Source organism: Suricata suricatta, chromosome 15 (genome assembly GCF_006229205.1).
Source record: "Suricata suricatta isolate VVHF042 chromosome 15, meerkat_22Aug2017_6uvM2_HiC, whole genome shotgun sequence".
In the NCBI taxonomy this organism is placed as follows: Eukaryota; Metazoa; Chordata; class Mammalia; order Carnivora; family Herpestidae; genus Suricata; species Suricata suricatta.
This window is the reverse complement of record NC_043714.1, coordinates 59737037-59753096: the sequence shown is the minus strand read 5'-3', so window position 1 is coordinate 59753096 and position 16060 is coordinate 59737037. Positions and strand designations below refer to the sequence as shown.

Genomic DNA, 16060 nt, shown 5'->3' with positions numbered 1-16060 from the left:
GCTCAAATAATTGTTGATGTATCTTCCACTAAAGACTTTATAAGTAAGGAGGAGGAAGGAAGAACAATAATGTTATTCTTGAGCAATAATGAATTTTGAGACACCTTTCCTAGAGTGTCTCAAAATAATGCACCAGAGGGCAAGAAAAGCAAGCAACGAGGCTAACGAAAGCATATTCCATGATGAAAAAGAAAAATTTCATTTCTTTTTTTATAATAGTTTATCGTCAAATTGGTTTCCATATAACACCCAGTGCTCTTCCCCACAAGCACCCTCCTCCATTACTGCCACCTCCCTTCCCCCTCTTCGTTTCTATGAAAACTGGAGTTATCTCGTGTGATGGGAAGCATGTCTAGGAAATAATTTTCATGTTCTTGAGTGAAAGGAATGATATGGCATAAATTAAGAAAATAAAGGGGGTGCCTGGGTAGCTCAGTCATTTAAGACTCCAACTTCAGCACTCAGGTCATGACCTTATGGTTCGTGAGTTCAAGCCTCACATCAGGTTCTGTGCTGACAGTTCAGAGCCTGGGGCCTACCTCGACTCTCTCTCTCTCTCTCTCTCTCTCTCTCTCTCTCTCTCTGCTCCTCCTCCACTCATGCTCTGTTTGTCTGTCTCCCTCTCTCTCTCAAAAATAAATAAAACATTAAAAAAAAGAAAGTATAGGAAGGCCATGTCTAAAAGTGTCCCCAGGTTTCAAATGTAGAAAACCAAATTAGATGAAACAAAGAAAACTCAGCATATAAAAATCCAAATCCCCTAAGGGAGATATTCACATTTAAGAATAAATTAGAAATTACTATAAAGATGCTTAAAATGAGTTGATGTTAGTGAAAAATGTAAATATGTGTTAATGGATGCTATTTTATTAGGAACACTTCAACTACATGAAGATCACCTTTCATGCACGGTTTGCTTAGAAACTTGTAATCATATACATTCATAATTCATTTATCTACTTATTATATATGGTTGACCTGGAACAACATGGGGGTTATGGGCGAAGAGCCTCCCGCACAGTCCAAAATCTGTTTGTAACTTTGGATTCCCCAAGAACTTAACTACCAATAGCCTTCTGTTAACCAGAAGCCTTATCAATAACATAAAGTCAATTAACACATGTTTTCTGTATGTTATATACATTATATATACATATATACTGTATTCTTGCTATAAAGTAAGCTAGAGAAAATAAAATGTTGTTGAGAAAAATCACAAGGAATTCAAGCCCCTATCGGGCTAGCACTGACAGTGCAGAGTCTGTCTGGGATTCTCTCTCTCCTCCGCCTAGCTCACTTATATGCACCTGATCACACACACACACTCTCTCAAAATAAATAAATAAACTGAAAAAAAATTTTTAAGTAAACTCAGAAGGAAGAGAAAATACACACACAGTACTGTATTTATAAAAAAAATCCGCATATAAGTGGATCTGTGCTATTCAAGCCCGTATTGTTCAAGGGTGAACCATATATATACATAGAGACAAGTGTGCAATGGACCCAAAGTCCTCTAACAAGTCGTCAAGGCAGCAGAAGCAGCGCGGGAAACAAGGTTCAGAAGCTTTGCCGATTAAAGCAAGTTGTATATGGAGCAAGTTTTAGAGATAGAAAGGTCATCGAGAAATCAGTAGTTAAGTTTGGATTAACAGAAAACATTAGTTTCTGGAGCTGGCCGAGTCACCAGGAAACCAGCAGGAAAGCTTGCACTGATCTCTGGAGACAGCCTCGTTAGGTCTGTTAGTGAGGAAAACGTGGTTTCTAGCCCGCTGTATGTATACAGACCGTTCCTACCACTTCCTCCGCGTGGTCCCCTTGAGCAGTCAGGTAGGTCACCCTGAACTGCTGCACACTGCTGTCTGAAATGTCCCATTTTACCCGCAGGCTAGAAGTGGTCTCATCATCTACAACCAGGTTTCTGATTCCTGTCCGGAAAACTGGAATAAGCACAACCAAGGATTAAAAAACTTTTCACCCATCATATTCTAAAATGAGCTCAGATACCATTTGTGGACATGGAAACAAATATCACTTAATATATTTCTCTAATGTAGAACCGTATGAAGAACAGCTCAGCTTTAGTGCTTAATGGGGGGCCACCATACCTCCTGATAGCAAATAGAAATGAGTTTGAGGGCACCTGGGTGGCTCAGTCAGTTAAGCATCTGACTTTGGCTCTGGTCATGGTCTCTCAGTTCACAAGTTCGACCCTCACATCGGGCTCTGTGCTGACAGCTCAGAGCCTGGAGCCTGCCTAGGATTCTAAATCTCTCTTTCTCTCTGCTTCTCCTTTACTCATTCTCTCTCTCTCTCTCTCAAAAATAAATAAACATTAAAAAAAAGAAGTGAGTTTGAAAGATGCTTACAAGGTGAGACTATGGACCCCTCAAAACTATCAGCTCTGTATATATAGCCAGTGAAGGAAACAGGGGAGAAGACAGCCTACAAAAACTCCCACCAGCACTCCGCTGAAGAAGCAGAAATGGAGGACCAGGTGTGGTCAGCCTCAGTGTGTGATTCGCCATCCAACATACATCCTATTCACCTGTTCCCCCATTTCTATTTCGACACTCATCCGCCAAAGCATGCATCTCTCACCATGGCTGCCTCTATCCACTCACCCCACAAAGACATTGTCCTTTCTCTGATATCTGATGAAACTCCTTCACCTGTGCTCTCGCACATCCCTTCTCCTCTCCCAAGATGCCAGATCCCTCATTTATCCCATCTGACTTCCTGTCGCTCTATCCAGCTCCCATGACTCTTTCTTCTCTTCATTCATTCATTCAGCAAACATTCATTGAACTTTTCTTATAAACATTCATTGAGCTTTTCCTGTATGTCAGATCATGGTAAGCCTTGGGATACACAGTGATTAACACAATAAAAATACTAAAAATGTCACAGAGGAGGCAGGACATTTAGCAGGAAAACTGGAGAAGGGTAGCAGGCAGTGGGAATGGGTGCCAATGTCTCACCTTAAGAGGACCAGGAGATCTAGATGGCAGGAGGAAGTTGGAGAGCTTGAAAGTTCTGGTAGAGTTTAAGAAGAAAAGCAAAAGGATCTTGGATGTTATGATTAAGACATTTGGGGGAACTGTGATAAAGAAGGACTCAATGAAGATTAACTGGAGAATGAAAGAATCAGTGAATCAATGAATGGAGAGCCACTGAAGGGTTTTAGGTAGGGAATTTAATGGTATAATCAACCTTGTGTTCTACTTAGTTGACTTTGATGGCTAGCTGAAAGGTGCACTATAATGGCAAGGGGAAACTTAAGTTAAAGGAGCAAAGAGCTGAGGTAGGAAGTCCATGAGACAAGCCAGGTCTACGTTACCCACAGAAATGCAAGGATGCCATGGTGTGAGTAATTCTCAACAGACACCAATAGAAGTCACTGAGATCAAGAGCAAGCACAGACTCTTGGGTCTTGCTGCACTAACATCTGAAAGACTAAATAGAAACCCAAAACAAAGAAGGAAAAGGTAAGAGAGATCTAACAGTGAGGTCAGAAGACTCATCAGCATTTAGGATATAGAAGAGGTTGGAAGGTTCTGAGAGGGGTAAAACTTGAACTGGAATATTTAAAAAAATATATACTATAATATAATAATATAAAACCAATAAAACTGGGATAACATACTTCTATTTAAATCAAACTTTTCTTATGGGGAATGGGCTTCTATTCGTCCTTACCTGGTGCTGTTGTCACAGGTGTAGTGGGGACAATGGTAGTAGCTGGTTCTGTCCAAATACCGTCAACTAAAAAAATACGCATTACTTTAAAATTCTGTAATAATAGTAACGACACATTTTTAGAGCATTTTATAATTTTCAATGAACATTTCACCCATATTATCTCACTTGCTTCTTCCCGTCACCCTGACTATGGTCGCAAACATGGAGGCCTAAGCTGTATATAAGGCACACACGGTATCTATTCTGCTGATAAGGAAGCTAAAACCCAAAGCAATGTTTCTAATCATAGATACCAGTCTTCATATGAACATTTGACTTACACATATAAAATTTTGAAACCTCCCAGTTACTGTGAAATGGAGCATAACCATGGTAATTAAGGGAAAACAAACAGTGCTGAAGATCAAGTTGTGGAAGGGCTTTCAAACAAGACCACCAAGAGTAAGCACATTTTCTATTTCTTGTATTCACCCGGGGCAACGAGTGGAATGAAGCAGTTGTATGGTTCTCCACCCAGAGTCCCTCTTTGGGGTCAACACACTCACCACCAGCTTCGGAAATGCTGGCTGCCAATGGCTCAGAGCTCTGGGAACTGCCTCATCTGAGGTCACAGGCTCTGTCGGGGGATGGCCTACCTCCAGTGACTGGGGATACAAAGGCTTTGACTACGTTTGGACAACTCGGGAGGGTCACCCCAGGTCCAGAACTCCTAACAGGATTAGCCAAAGGCTCAGTTTTAGCTTCCCCTGTTCCTCATCCTGCCATCCTTACTTCCTTACAGATGTATCTCCCAATTACACTCTCCAATTAACCTTCTGGATGCAATTTGCTGTTTCAGAATCTGATTCCAGGGAACTCAATCAAAGAAAATTTAATATGTAGCTAATACTTCATATTTAAAAAATGAAGGGATGAATGAATCAGCAAGTGAATTTCGTACAAGATTCTTGGAACTAAGACTGACTTGGGACATTCCAAAAGCTCTTGGACATGCTTGCCGTAGGTTTATTTGTTCACTCATTTATTCATTTATAAATTATTTTATCCAACCCTCCATCCATTCAGTAAGTGTTTATTACACAGCCAAAATATAACAAGTACCGTGCTCCTTACTGGGGATATAATAGAGAACAAGATAGATATGGCCTCTGCCATTATGGTGATACCAGTCAGGATTCTACTACGCTTCACATATGGATTTCATGAAAGACGAAGATACAGGAAGGATTCTGGGGGACACAGAGAAATGGCAGCCTCTGTAGCCTGGGAAGAGGTGATGGGAAGGGACCTGGGAGGCGGGAGAGAATTGATGAAGTCCATCGCAGTCAGACGGAGACTTACGCGTGGTCCCTACAGCGGTCACCACCTCACTCTCGCTTCCATCATCCAGGACAGCCAACAACGAGACTTCATACTCGGTGCCTGGCTCCAGGCCTTCAATAATATGTGAGTCTTGGTCTTCTTTTAGGATAACCTGAAAGTAACCGATTTACTTGAAGAACACAGGTGAAAGTTCATAAACAATAATAAAAAAGAAAAATATCATCCTAAACATAAGCAGGAACCAACTAAGCATAAAGAACTCTGGGGCCATTGAATTCAATTTAAAGTCAAACCAGAGACTTCCTTCCTTTCAATTCCCTCAACAAATATGCTATTAATATTGTAAAAGTGCCATTTTCAAGTTGTATTCAAAGTCATTTATGAAAGTCAAAGAATCTGAAAATATCTAAATATATAATATCTAAATTATCTAAATATCTAAGATATAAAACTGAGCATTTTAATCTTAGAAATGCCATTTTAATCTTAGAAGAATCATATAATTTGATGTTTCAAAAACTCCATGCCAGGCAAAATGTTAATGGCGTCTGGGATTCTCAATCTCTTTTAAAGTGAAGACCAAGTCAAGTGCAGCAGTGGGTATTCTCTTCCAGGGAAAATGCTCCGATTACTTTTCAGTCTGTTTCAGACAACTCACTTCTTCGGTCTTCCCTCCATAGACTGGAATCCACATCAACTTGTGCTGCCCTTCATCAGCCGAGAGGGGATGCCAGGTCACTCTGAAACTATCTGTCGTCACCTCATCAATTTCCAAGTATTGCTGGGCTGGAACTTCCTCTGTGAGCCAAGGAAGGACACTTTGTCAGGGAATGGAGAAGGCAAGAAAGCCAAACGCATCAGCTCCAGGGACCGCAAGAAGAAGAGAGTCTCTAAGGAAGTCTCTAGCATTAGGAAAGCACATGGGAGCTGAGAAAGCATCACCCATCAGTCTGGTGTGGCCTTAAGTTTCTTGTGCCAGCATCTACCCACGGTATAATTAGGAAGACCAAGGACACAGCACATTTTTAAGTCCTCCACTAATTTCCAGAACTCTTAGGTTCTCTATTTGACTGCTTTCACTAACTATAAAAAAATAAGAGTGTGTATTCATTATTTTACAAAGATATGATTTTCTTAGTATGTTGAGGAAATTAACAAATTGGTGCCCTTGAGGCCTGAGAAATGTCCCTTTTAGTTTTATTTGCTTTTGTGCCTAAATCATGCACTAGTGATGAGGTAAAGAAGAACCTTGATCCTTTCAATCTTGTACATGTGGGTGCCATCGGAAGTGAAATAGGATTTACCAGAACCTCCACAGTTTCACATTTCTGGGATGTACAGCTAGAGCACAACATCCAACCGTGGTCCATCATTGTCAGTTATTCTGATTTTTATTAATTGAAACCGGAGAGTTTATTTATTTTCAAAAAAAATTTTAAGTTTATTTATTTGAAAGAAACAGAGATAGCACAAGTGGGGGAGAGGCAGAGAGCGAGAGAGAGAATCCCAAGCAGGCTCTCCCCGATGCAGGGCTCGAACCCCTAAAACCACGTGATTGTGACTGGAGCCAAAATTAGGAGTCAGACACTCAACTGAGCCACGCAGGTGCCTCTGAAATCAGAGATTTTAAAACTCTTTCACAGGATACCAGGAAAATTCCAACTGGAATTAGCCCTCAAGAGATTCTGTGAACTTACTGAACTTTTTTCTGGGAACATTATTTCTCAATGACGCATATGTCTTATGTCCACAAAATAGCTTCTCATCTCCTCAGTATAGCACTCAACTGTTTTCCAAGTGTAATCAATGTTAGGCTCAGAAGGCAAACAACAAAACTATTGCCACCAAGAGGCAAAAAAGTCTTATAGTTATTGACTACAGGGTATATATTGAAGAGGAAAATCATGCAGTCATGACTTTTTTTTTAATTTTAGTATTTAAAAGATCCCATATCGTTGCATTAATATTTCAGGCTTCATGAAAATACATTATTGACTATAGATTGATGGTTGAGGTTAAATAGTCTGAAACTGTCTTTTCTGCGGGTCAAAACATTATTGGGTATCAGCAATTTTGAAAGTTCAACTTCATATGCACACATGAAAACAGAAGCTGTGAAATTTTTAGATCCATAAAACAAAAGAAACAGTGTGACATTAGGAAGAGAGCAGTACATATATTTACTTAACGGGACTTTTGGAATTTAGATGATCTTTCCTCTTTTTCCCTTGTTTTGATAGAAATAATTAGCCAGTACACACTCTAGTCACCTCTTTGTTCGTTAACAGGAATACAATGTAAACAAAGATTAAAATGCAATCTCTTCAAAACCACCATTGAAGAAGATACTCCAGCTCCTTGTTTCTATATAGTTACTCTTCCATATTTTTAGACCATGATGAGGCTTACCTGTGTTAAAAATTCCAGTCAGAGGCTCTGACTGCCCTTCATCATAGATAGAGAAAATGGCGACCGTGTACTCCGTGAGGGGCGTCAAGCCCTTCAGAGGGAACGTCGTAACGGGGTCAACTTCAACCTGCAAAAGAGAGAAGTCACAATAACTCTACAAAATGTTCTAGACACGGGAAGTATAGGCGTTTTATTATTATCTGTAGTTTATTTGGCTTAGCAGCTGAGCTCTAAATACTTCAAAACTATTAATTACATAAACGACTTCCATACTACACATTTTTAATGTATCTTTATTGTTTTATATTTTAGAGCCAGAGAGAGACAGCGTGAGCAGAGGAGGGTCAGAGAGAGAGGGAGACACAGAATCCAAAGACGGGCTCCAGGTTCTGACCTAGCTGTCAGCACAGAGCTTGACACAGGGCTTGAACCCATGAACACCCATGAACCGTGAGATCATGACCTAAGCTGAAACCAGACATTTAGCCAACTGAGCCACCCAGGCACCCCTATATTACACATTTTTAATCTTCACCTTTAAATAGATAACCTCTCAGTTAATTCCCAGGATGTCTTTGCAACCAATATTATGTCCATCCATAAAAGACATAGGAAGGAAATTGCACACAGTCAACAGTGCTACTAGAAATAAATCTAATGTGTCCAGCCTGATCTGCTAGAGGCAAACAATCAGCTTTTGGCTTCACAGCCTGGGCTCTGCTGCCCGGTGACTAAGTAACACACAATCACTTCTGTACAAGCTGCATAGATGAGCAGCCATGCAGGGGATATGCATACAAAGACAACAGTAAATAGTGTGAAATAGTCCTTTATCTTTATGTCACAGAGAGACATATTTGGCAAAGATATGTACCAATTTATTTAGAAGGCATAAGTTATGGATGAAGCCCTAAGGATAAAGACCAAGGGTATAGGTAAGGGAAGGATTAGAAATAGGAACAGCAAAAAATGAAGAAAGAAACTATAAAGTAAGAAGAAATGGAAGCAGGATCTAGAACACAGAGCCCTGACCAAAACCATCCTCAACTAAGAGAACAAATAGATACACTTTATCACTGAAAGGTTGGATCTTGGGCTTCCGAGCTATATTGTACTGGAGGCATATTACATACCAAGTAAGTGGTGCCTCCCCTTAAAGCATTTTCTATACATCCTCTCATTTAACCCTTACAAAACCTCTATAAGAGAGGTACTTACGATAAGATGCTCTAGCTATAAAGATAGTCTGGGGAATTGAAGAAATGAATATGTAACTGACAGCAGACTCTGCCAAAAAAAGGATCCCACTTAAAATGTTTTCAAGAGACATTCAGAGCAATGTCAGTGAGATCTGTTATGTGTGATACCATCAATAACTGACCTTGACACTACCTGAGGTTAAGGAGAAAGTGACTAAGCTTACTGGATGGATTTGCTCATAGCAGTCAATGTGGCCTTTATCAAAATCTAAAATGAGTTATTCTCCTACTTAAAGCCTTCCTTGGCTATCTATTGCCTTCCAAACCAAAACCAAGCATCTTGCAATGACCCCCTTGGCTTTGCAGTATCTGGAGTAGTGATCCTTTTTCTTGCCATAGTTCTTTTTTGTTTTTTAATGTTTATTTCTGAAACAGAGACACAGACAGAGCATGAGTGGGGGAGGGGCAGAGAGAGAGGGAGACATCGAATCTGAAGGAGGCTCTAGACTCTGAGCTGTCAGCACAGAGCCCAACACAGGGCTCAAACCCATAAACTGTGAGATCATAACCTGAGCTGAAGTCAGCCACTTAACTGACTGAGCCACCCAGGCAGCCCAGTTCTTTTTTTTTTTTTTTTTAATTCATTTCTTTATTTTTGAGAGAGAGAAAGAGAGCACCCATGAGCAGGGGGAGGGGCTGAGTGAGAGAGGTAGAGAATCCCAAGCAGGCTCTGCTGCTCTCAGCATAGAGCCCAATGTAGGGATTGATCACACAAACTGTGAGATCATGACCTGAGCAGAAATCAAGAGTTGGACGCTTACCCAGCTGAGCCACCCAGGCACCCTTCTTGCCTTAGTTCCAATCACCTGCTGAGCCCCAGTCACACTGACTTGTCGGATCCATGTCTTTCCCACCTCAGGGCCTTTGCACGCACAATTCATTCTGTCTGGGACCCTCTCTCCCTAGCTCTTTCCAAAACTAGACTTATGTCATCACTCAGGACTGTGCTTAACTTTTACTTCACAGGAGGTTTCTCTTTCCATGTATCTCATAGGGTTATCCCCTAACACTGTCCTTTTTTGTTTCCTCTCCAATACCAAACACAGCCTGAAATCATCTTATATCCTATGTACTTATGTATTTTCTCCTGCAGTGAGTGTAAGCCCCTTCAGGGCAGGACCTTGCTTCGCCTCTTCAGTACTGCATGTTCAATTATATCTGTTTTTGAATGCATAGAGGAGTCACCAAATCTCCTTGTTAGGAAAGAGAATAAAGGGCTCATCTGAACGAAGAACCAATCCAGAAACCATATGCACCGCTAAGAAATCAACCACAGGTCAAAAAGGGGAGTGTCCGCCCTGGGGGAGGAGCTTCCATTTTCACCCAACTGGAACCCCGAGCCGCTCTGCTAGAGAGGGCCGATGGTCCCCAGCCTTCTCAGCTAGCCCAGCTGAGACACCAGACGCAGGAGTGAAGTCATCTTGGAAGGTCTGGCCCAGTCATGCTCCCACAGAATGTGCAAGAGTCACCTCAGCTGACACTACAAGGAGCAGCAGAGCCAAGCTGTCCTTGCTGAGCTCTGCCCAGGTTACATAATCACGGACTGTTATTTTCAGCGGGGGTGTTGGCTACATAGCAGAAGTCAACTGAAAATATGGATCATCCTCTTCTGAATCTGGGCCGGATAATAGTATAGCTTATCCTAGCATTTCATGTTTACTTTGGTTGGGGTATTATCTGTGTGGTTCACATGTATTAGTTCACTTAATCTTTAGCCCACCTTGTAGTGTGGCTAGTTGTTATGCTTAATTTGAAGAGGGTAAACATGAGACTCTGAAAAGTTAAGAAACTTGCCCAACGGAAAGCCAGCTAGTGGTATTAGTACTCCAACACAAATGTTTCAGACTCTAAATCCTATGCGTGTAAACGCTATTTACAGTGTGGCTTCATTACTTTTCACAGAAAAGACAAATCCGTATTTAAAATAATATGGGTTTAAGATGTTCTTCTAAATTATATTTGCAAATTGCTTCTGTTGTTTTGGTTTAGAGGTGCCTGGGTGGCTCAGCGGCTAAGCATCCGACTTCAGCTCAGGTCATGATCTTGCGGTACAGGGGTTCGAGCCCTCCATTGGTCTCTGCACCAACAGCTCAGAGCCTAGAGACTGCTTCAGATTCTGTATCTCCCTCTCTCTCTGTCCCTCCCCTGCTCACACTCTATCTCTGTCTCTCTGAAAAATAAATAAACATTAACAAAATTTTTTTAAATAATAGCTGAGTCTACTGAGCACTTACAATGTGTCAAGAACTCTACATTCATGGTCTTATTTAGCTTCTTCCTCACCCACCAAACCCTGGGTATTTATAATAACTATGTTACAAAGAAGAAATAGGAGGCCCAACAATCTTTAACTAGCTTTCTAGATATAAAACTATTAACTTGACCTCTTAAGTCTCAAATCTGTGACCAACAGCAATTTAGTGAAGATATCAGACATCCACAAAAGCAGTTAAAAATAAAGTTTCTTAGGTATTGCAAGAGATGAAAAGGGAAAAAGTGTGTATATACACATATAGTTTTGCCCCTTTATATACAGATTTATATACATAAAAGCATATATATGTAACTGTATACCTTTTCAATATGTTTCCATATATATTTTTTATCTGTAGAAAAGATCTATTATATTTATTAAAGCAATTTATTTGACTCTGTACAGATGACATTTTATGCATTAACTATTGATTATTTCATTTGACCAAATGAAAACTTTAAGGTGTCATATATTTTTGTTAGTTATATTATGCTTTAGACTAAGTTCTGGAACTGCTTCTCTTGGTAGGACTTTCAAGATGTAGAAGAGTTTGGGAAAATGATAACAAACGACCATGATCTCACAGTTATGCAACTATTTTTGAAAGTTTTCCAAACAGTCTGGCCTAAAAGCTTAATTTCAGTCTAATTCTGGGAGGGATGAAGATAAAGTCCCTGAGGAGGAATGAGGGACTGGGCTCCGCTCTGGGCTCTGCTGTTGAGTCATAACTGTCGGAAACTGAACCCTCCTTGGAATCTAAAAACTGGCCTTTCATTTATAAGACTCAAATGGCAGCACTTTAGTTTTCCATCATGCTTGTACTTTTCCCCAAATCTTCTCCTAGCACCGTGTTGTCTGAGATGGCTCTGCCTTCCGTCTGACAACATGTTTTCTCCAAGGATTGCATGAGGGGACTCTTTGAACTGTGGCTGACCCAAGGTAAGCACTCAACACGTGTGAGCCGCCATCATCATCACCATCATCATCATCATCACCATCATCATCATCATCACCAACATCATCATCATCACCATCATCATCACCAACATTGGGGTGCTCTGTTTCATTTTTATTCCTTGGTCTCCAAGCAGTTGGGGAGACAGATAATGCAGACAAAGGAAGAAAAGAAGTGAAGGAGGGAATTTGGGAGGAACTGGAGGTAAAGCACAGAAATATAACATGTAAGCAAAAGCTTACAATCAATTGCATGTTATATAGAAGCAGATTTTATTTGGGATATTTTAAAATTCCTTTCAGAATGTTTTAGAAATATCCCAAAAATTCAATTGTAACATTACCTATAAATAAAAGCTTAATTAATAGAAGTCAAAGCAAAATATAATAGGAATACTTACCCCTAAAATCATATACTAGGCAAATTAGCAATATTACAAATTAGGCAAAGTAATATTACACACAAAAGACATCTGGTTAACAACATCTAATCTTAATTGCGTGGTTAAAAATTAAGAAATAAGAACATAGACACACGCATGCACACACACACACGCACACACACACACACACACACACACACACACACACCAGTCAAAAAGAAAATGTTACAAAACCACACATTGTTTATGCATTTTACTCAAACAACATTTTCTCACATTTTTATTCATAGTCCACTTTCTCATGTTTTAAATTCAGTTTTACCAAATATAGTTTTCTAGTTTGCCAGCACAATGCAAATTAAAAGTAGCAAGTGCCAAAGGCATCTCCAAGATTGAAAAACCCTACAAAAAAAGCATATATAGCTCTCGACAAATTAATCCGGGCTCATTCTTCATTAAGGCAAATAACCAAAATATCAGAAGAGGCCACAACAGCTACATATTGTTTAAATGGATGTTAAGTATATGTTTTGTGCTGGTCATTTTACAATATATACAAATATCAAATATCAGCAAATGTGCACTATTGCCCATCATTACCCACTGTCCTGTATGAGGGGTCATTCTGCAAACTACTGCTTGAATTTAATTGTAGGAAACAGTTTGTCTCTGCAAATTAAAATAGTTTCTTTATTTGGTCAGAAAATAGAAGTGATGTAATCCAGCCTACTTCCCTTTGGTCTTAATTTCTTGGACCAAGCTGAGGAAAAATAATAATAACTCTGCTATCTTTCCTGTTAAAATATGTTCCCAAGGAAAGAATTTGTGAAGCGTATTAGTCAGTGAGCATAAGATACTGTATCTTCATGAGTTTTAATAAGTTCTGTTATTTCAAAGCATCTTCGTCAATTTCAAGTTTTGAATTCTTCAGTTTTGCATTTAACTCATATGATTCGCATCTTTCGGGTGTTAGTTTACTTGACAGCAGAGGGATATGCTGGATAACACAGCCATTTTTTCTCATTTACAACATCTAGAAGACACCTACTTCCTCACCTCCTTCCACAGGCAGACTACATACTTCAAAGATGGTCACGTCAACATATGTCTCCCACCTCTCCTGCCTCCCACCACAGGTGGGACCTGTGTTCCTCCCCATGTTGAATCCATGTGGAGACTTGTGACATCTCCTACCAGTGGAATGTGGCAGAGGTGACACACCTGCCACCTAGCGCACATTCGCTCACTCTCTGTCTCTTTGGACACATGTCTAGGGACTTCTGAGCAAACGTGTAAAAAGTCTAGTTCCCCTAAAGCTGCTGCGCTGGAGGGATCACGTGAAGAGTTTACTTAGAGACACAGAGAGCTGTTCTGACTCCCAGCTGATCCAATCTTCCCAGACCAGGCACCAGACAAATGAATAACGGAGCCTTTATGACGACACCAGCTCCAGCCACTCTCTGCTCCCATCTCATGAGTACCCGAAGCCAGAACTACATGTCCAAGTAGTTGATGCACTAATTCCCCCTTACACACAAAACCATGAGAGAAAATAAACAATTAGTATTGTTTTGAGCCACTGTAGTTTTGGGATGATTGGTTCTGCAACCATAAAAAACTAATAGACAACCAGCAAAAGAAAAGACATCACGTGGCACCTGGATGGCTCAGTTGGTTAAGCGTCTGACTTTGGTTCAGGTCACGATCTCATAGTTCATGGGTTCGGGCCCCATGTCAGGCTCTGTGCTGACAGCTCAGACTTGAAGTCTGCTTCAGATTCTGTGGCTCCCTCTCTTTCTGTGCCCCTCCCTTGCTTGCTTGATTGTGCACTCTCTCTCTCTCTCTCTCTCAAAAATAAACCTAACAAACAATGAAAAAATGAAAAATACATGGTGATCCACAGTTTACCTCATTAATTTCAGTCCCATCAGCGTTGTTATACACAATTCGATAACCAGTGACCTTTCTTGAAGTTGGATCCCAGGCTAACCGAGCGCTGTTAGAGCCAACATTGGAGATTCTCAGGTTTCTTGGTGGACTTAAAGGCACTTTGCAGTAAGAGGAATAGAAAATAATTAAAATGTTAAATAACATACATGTTAAAAAGCCACAAAACCCCCAGCATCTTTGACTTCTGAACTACTTACATATGAAAATTATCACCCAGATATATGTTATATAACTTATAACAAAGAAAATTAACAAATTAACAAAACAATTTCCTTGTACAGGATGAATAGTATTAATAATCATACATGCTTATAAATAAATAAATTTTAGATAAGTTCTTTGTACCCTTCTTCTCCAATCAAGGCTATTACTACAACCTGCTGTAAATAAGAAACCTAACGGATCAAAAACCAGAGCACCTGAAATTAAATCTTAGCTATTTCATTCAACCGTTGTATGATTCTGGCAAAGTCACTATCCTCCTCCTCTCCCCAGTTTCCATGTGTTAAATGAGGTTGATGGCCTCTGTCCTTTCCACGTGGGTATCCATTTGGTATTTCCAACTTAACTTGTCCAGTTAAGTGGCATCTCTCAATCTTTCCCTCTGAGCAAATGGAGAGTCCATTCTTCCCATTGCTCAGGCCAAAAACCTTTGGGTCATTGAAGATTTGGGTTTCTGAATGTATGTCAACTCCTCCCTGCAGCTTTCCATGATCACTGAATGTAAAGTAATCCTTCCACCCCAATGCTACCTAACTCTTCTCCCGGGCTTATATTTTATATTGTATTTTTATTGGTCTACTCTATCTCGCACTCAATATATTGTAATTTCAGAGGACTAGGAAGTAATTTTGTTCTCAGCTTTATCTCCAATATAGCAGGTTCTCAATATATATTTGTTGACTCAATGAGTAGGAATCCTGACCTGGATAAATCCCAGTGGCTTTGTGAGGCAAAATAAAAATAAACACTTCGCTGCTGCTTTCAAATTATTTAAAGAGGTAATGGTATTTCTGCAGATTCTTGACCATCAATTCCATGGCTTTTTGTACTTCTTCAAGGCCCCCCCTTCTGATTCAACAGATTAAAATTTGTCAATAATCTCTGACAGTTTCATGAGCTTTTATAGGTTTATAGTAAAAACAATTGTTAAGGTCTATTGTGTGCTCTGTATGAATCCGAGAAGGTCTAGAACTGATCATTATAATAATACATGGATCTCATTAAACCCTTACAATAGACCGCCAGGAGATTACAACATCCCATTATACAGGTCATACAGTCGAGGTAACTTGGCTAAGGTCACAGTAGGAGCAGAAGAGCAATTAGAGTTTAACCCAGGCAATCGGTCATTTGACGCAAGAGCCTGTGACACAGTGCTGATAGAGCCAGCAGACTAAAAATGCAGAAGACAAATAATCATGGTTGTCAGCCATAGCCACAAAGTATGCTTCTTCTTCACCCCAAAGGCCAATCATTTTCATTAATTCAATATATGTTGATTATTTGGCATTAAAGAGCCTATAGAACTTAGTGACTCTCTTAATACTTAAGGGGCTAGAAAGTTTAGGAGAGAGAAAAGCAATAGAATTATTTCAAACATTGTACATACTTTGCCCTAAATTTTTCTGGAGCCCAATTAAATGTAGCAGTGTGGTGGAACAATGTCTAGTTTCCTTACTGCATAAAAATGCCAGTCCTGGGGGCACCTGGGTGGCTCAGTCGGTTGAGCATCCCACTTCAGCTCAGGTCATGATCTCACAGTTTGTGAGCTCGAGCCCCGCGTTAGGATCTGTGCTGACAGCTCAGAGCCTGGAGCCTGCTTC

General features: G+C 40.2%; 1 protein-coding gene across 1 annotated transcript in view; it reads right to left on the bottom strand.

Moving 5' to 3' along the window:
- Positions 1-16060, bottom strand: part of COL14A1 (collagen type XIV alpha 1 chain) — a 172580-nt gene that overhangs the window by 127515 nt on the left and 29005 nt on the right. Inside the window, exons 10-15 of the mRNA XM_029923320.1 lie at positions 14193-14332; positions 7435-7561; positions 5684-5823; positions 5044-5176; positions 3700-3765; positions 1798-1940 (exon numbers count right to left, since the gene is read on the bottom strand). Of these exons, the coding sequence (XP_029779180.1) occupies positions 1798-1940; positions 3700-3765; positions 5044-5176; positions 5684-5823; positions 7435-7561; positions 14193-14332 (749 nt within the window). The remainder of the gene's footprint in view (positions 1-1797; positions 1941-3699; positions 3766-5043; positions 5177-5683; positions 5824-7434; positions 7562-14192; positions 14333-16060) is intronic.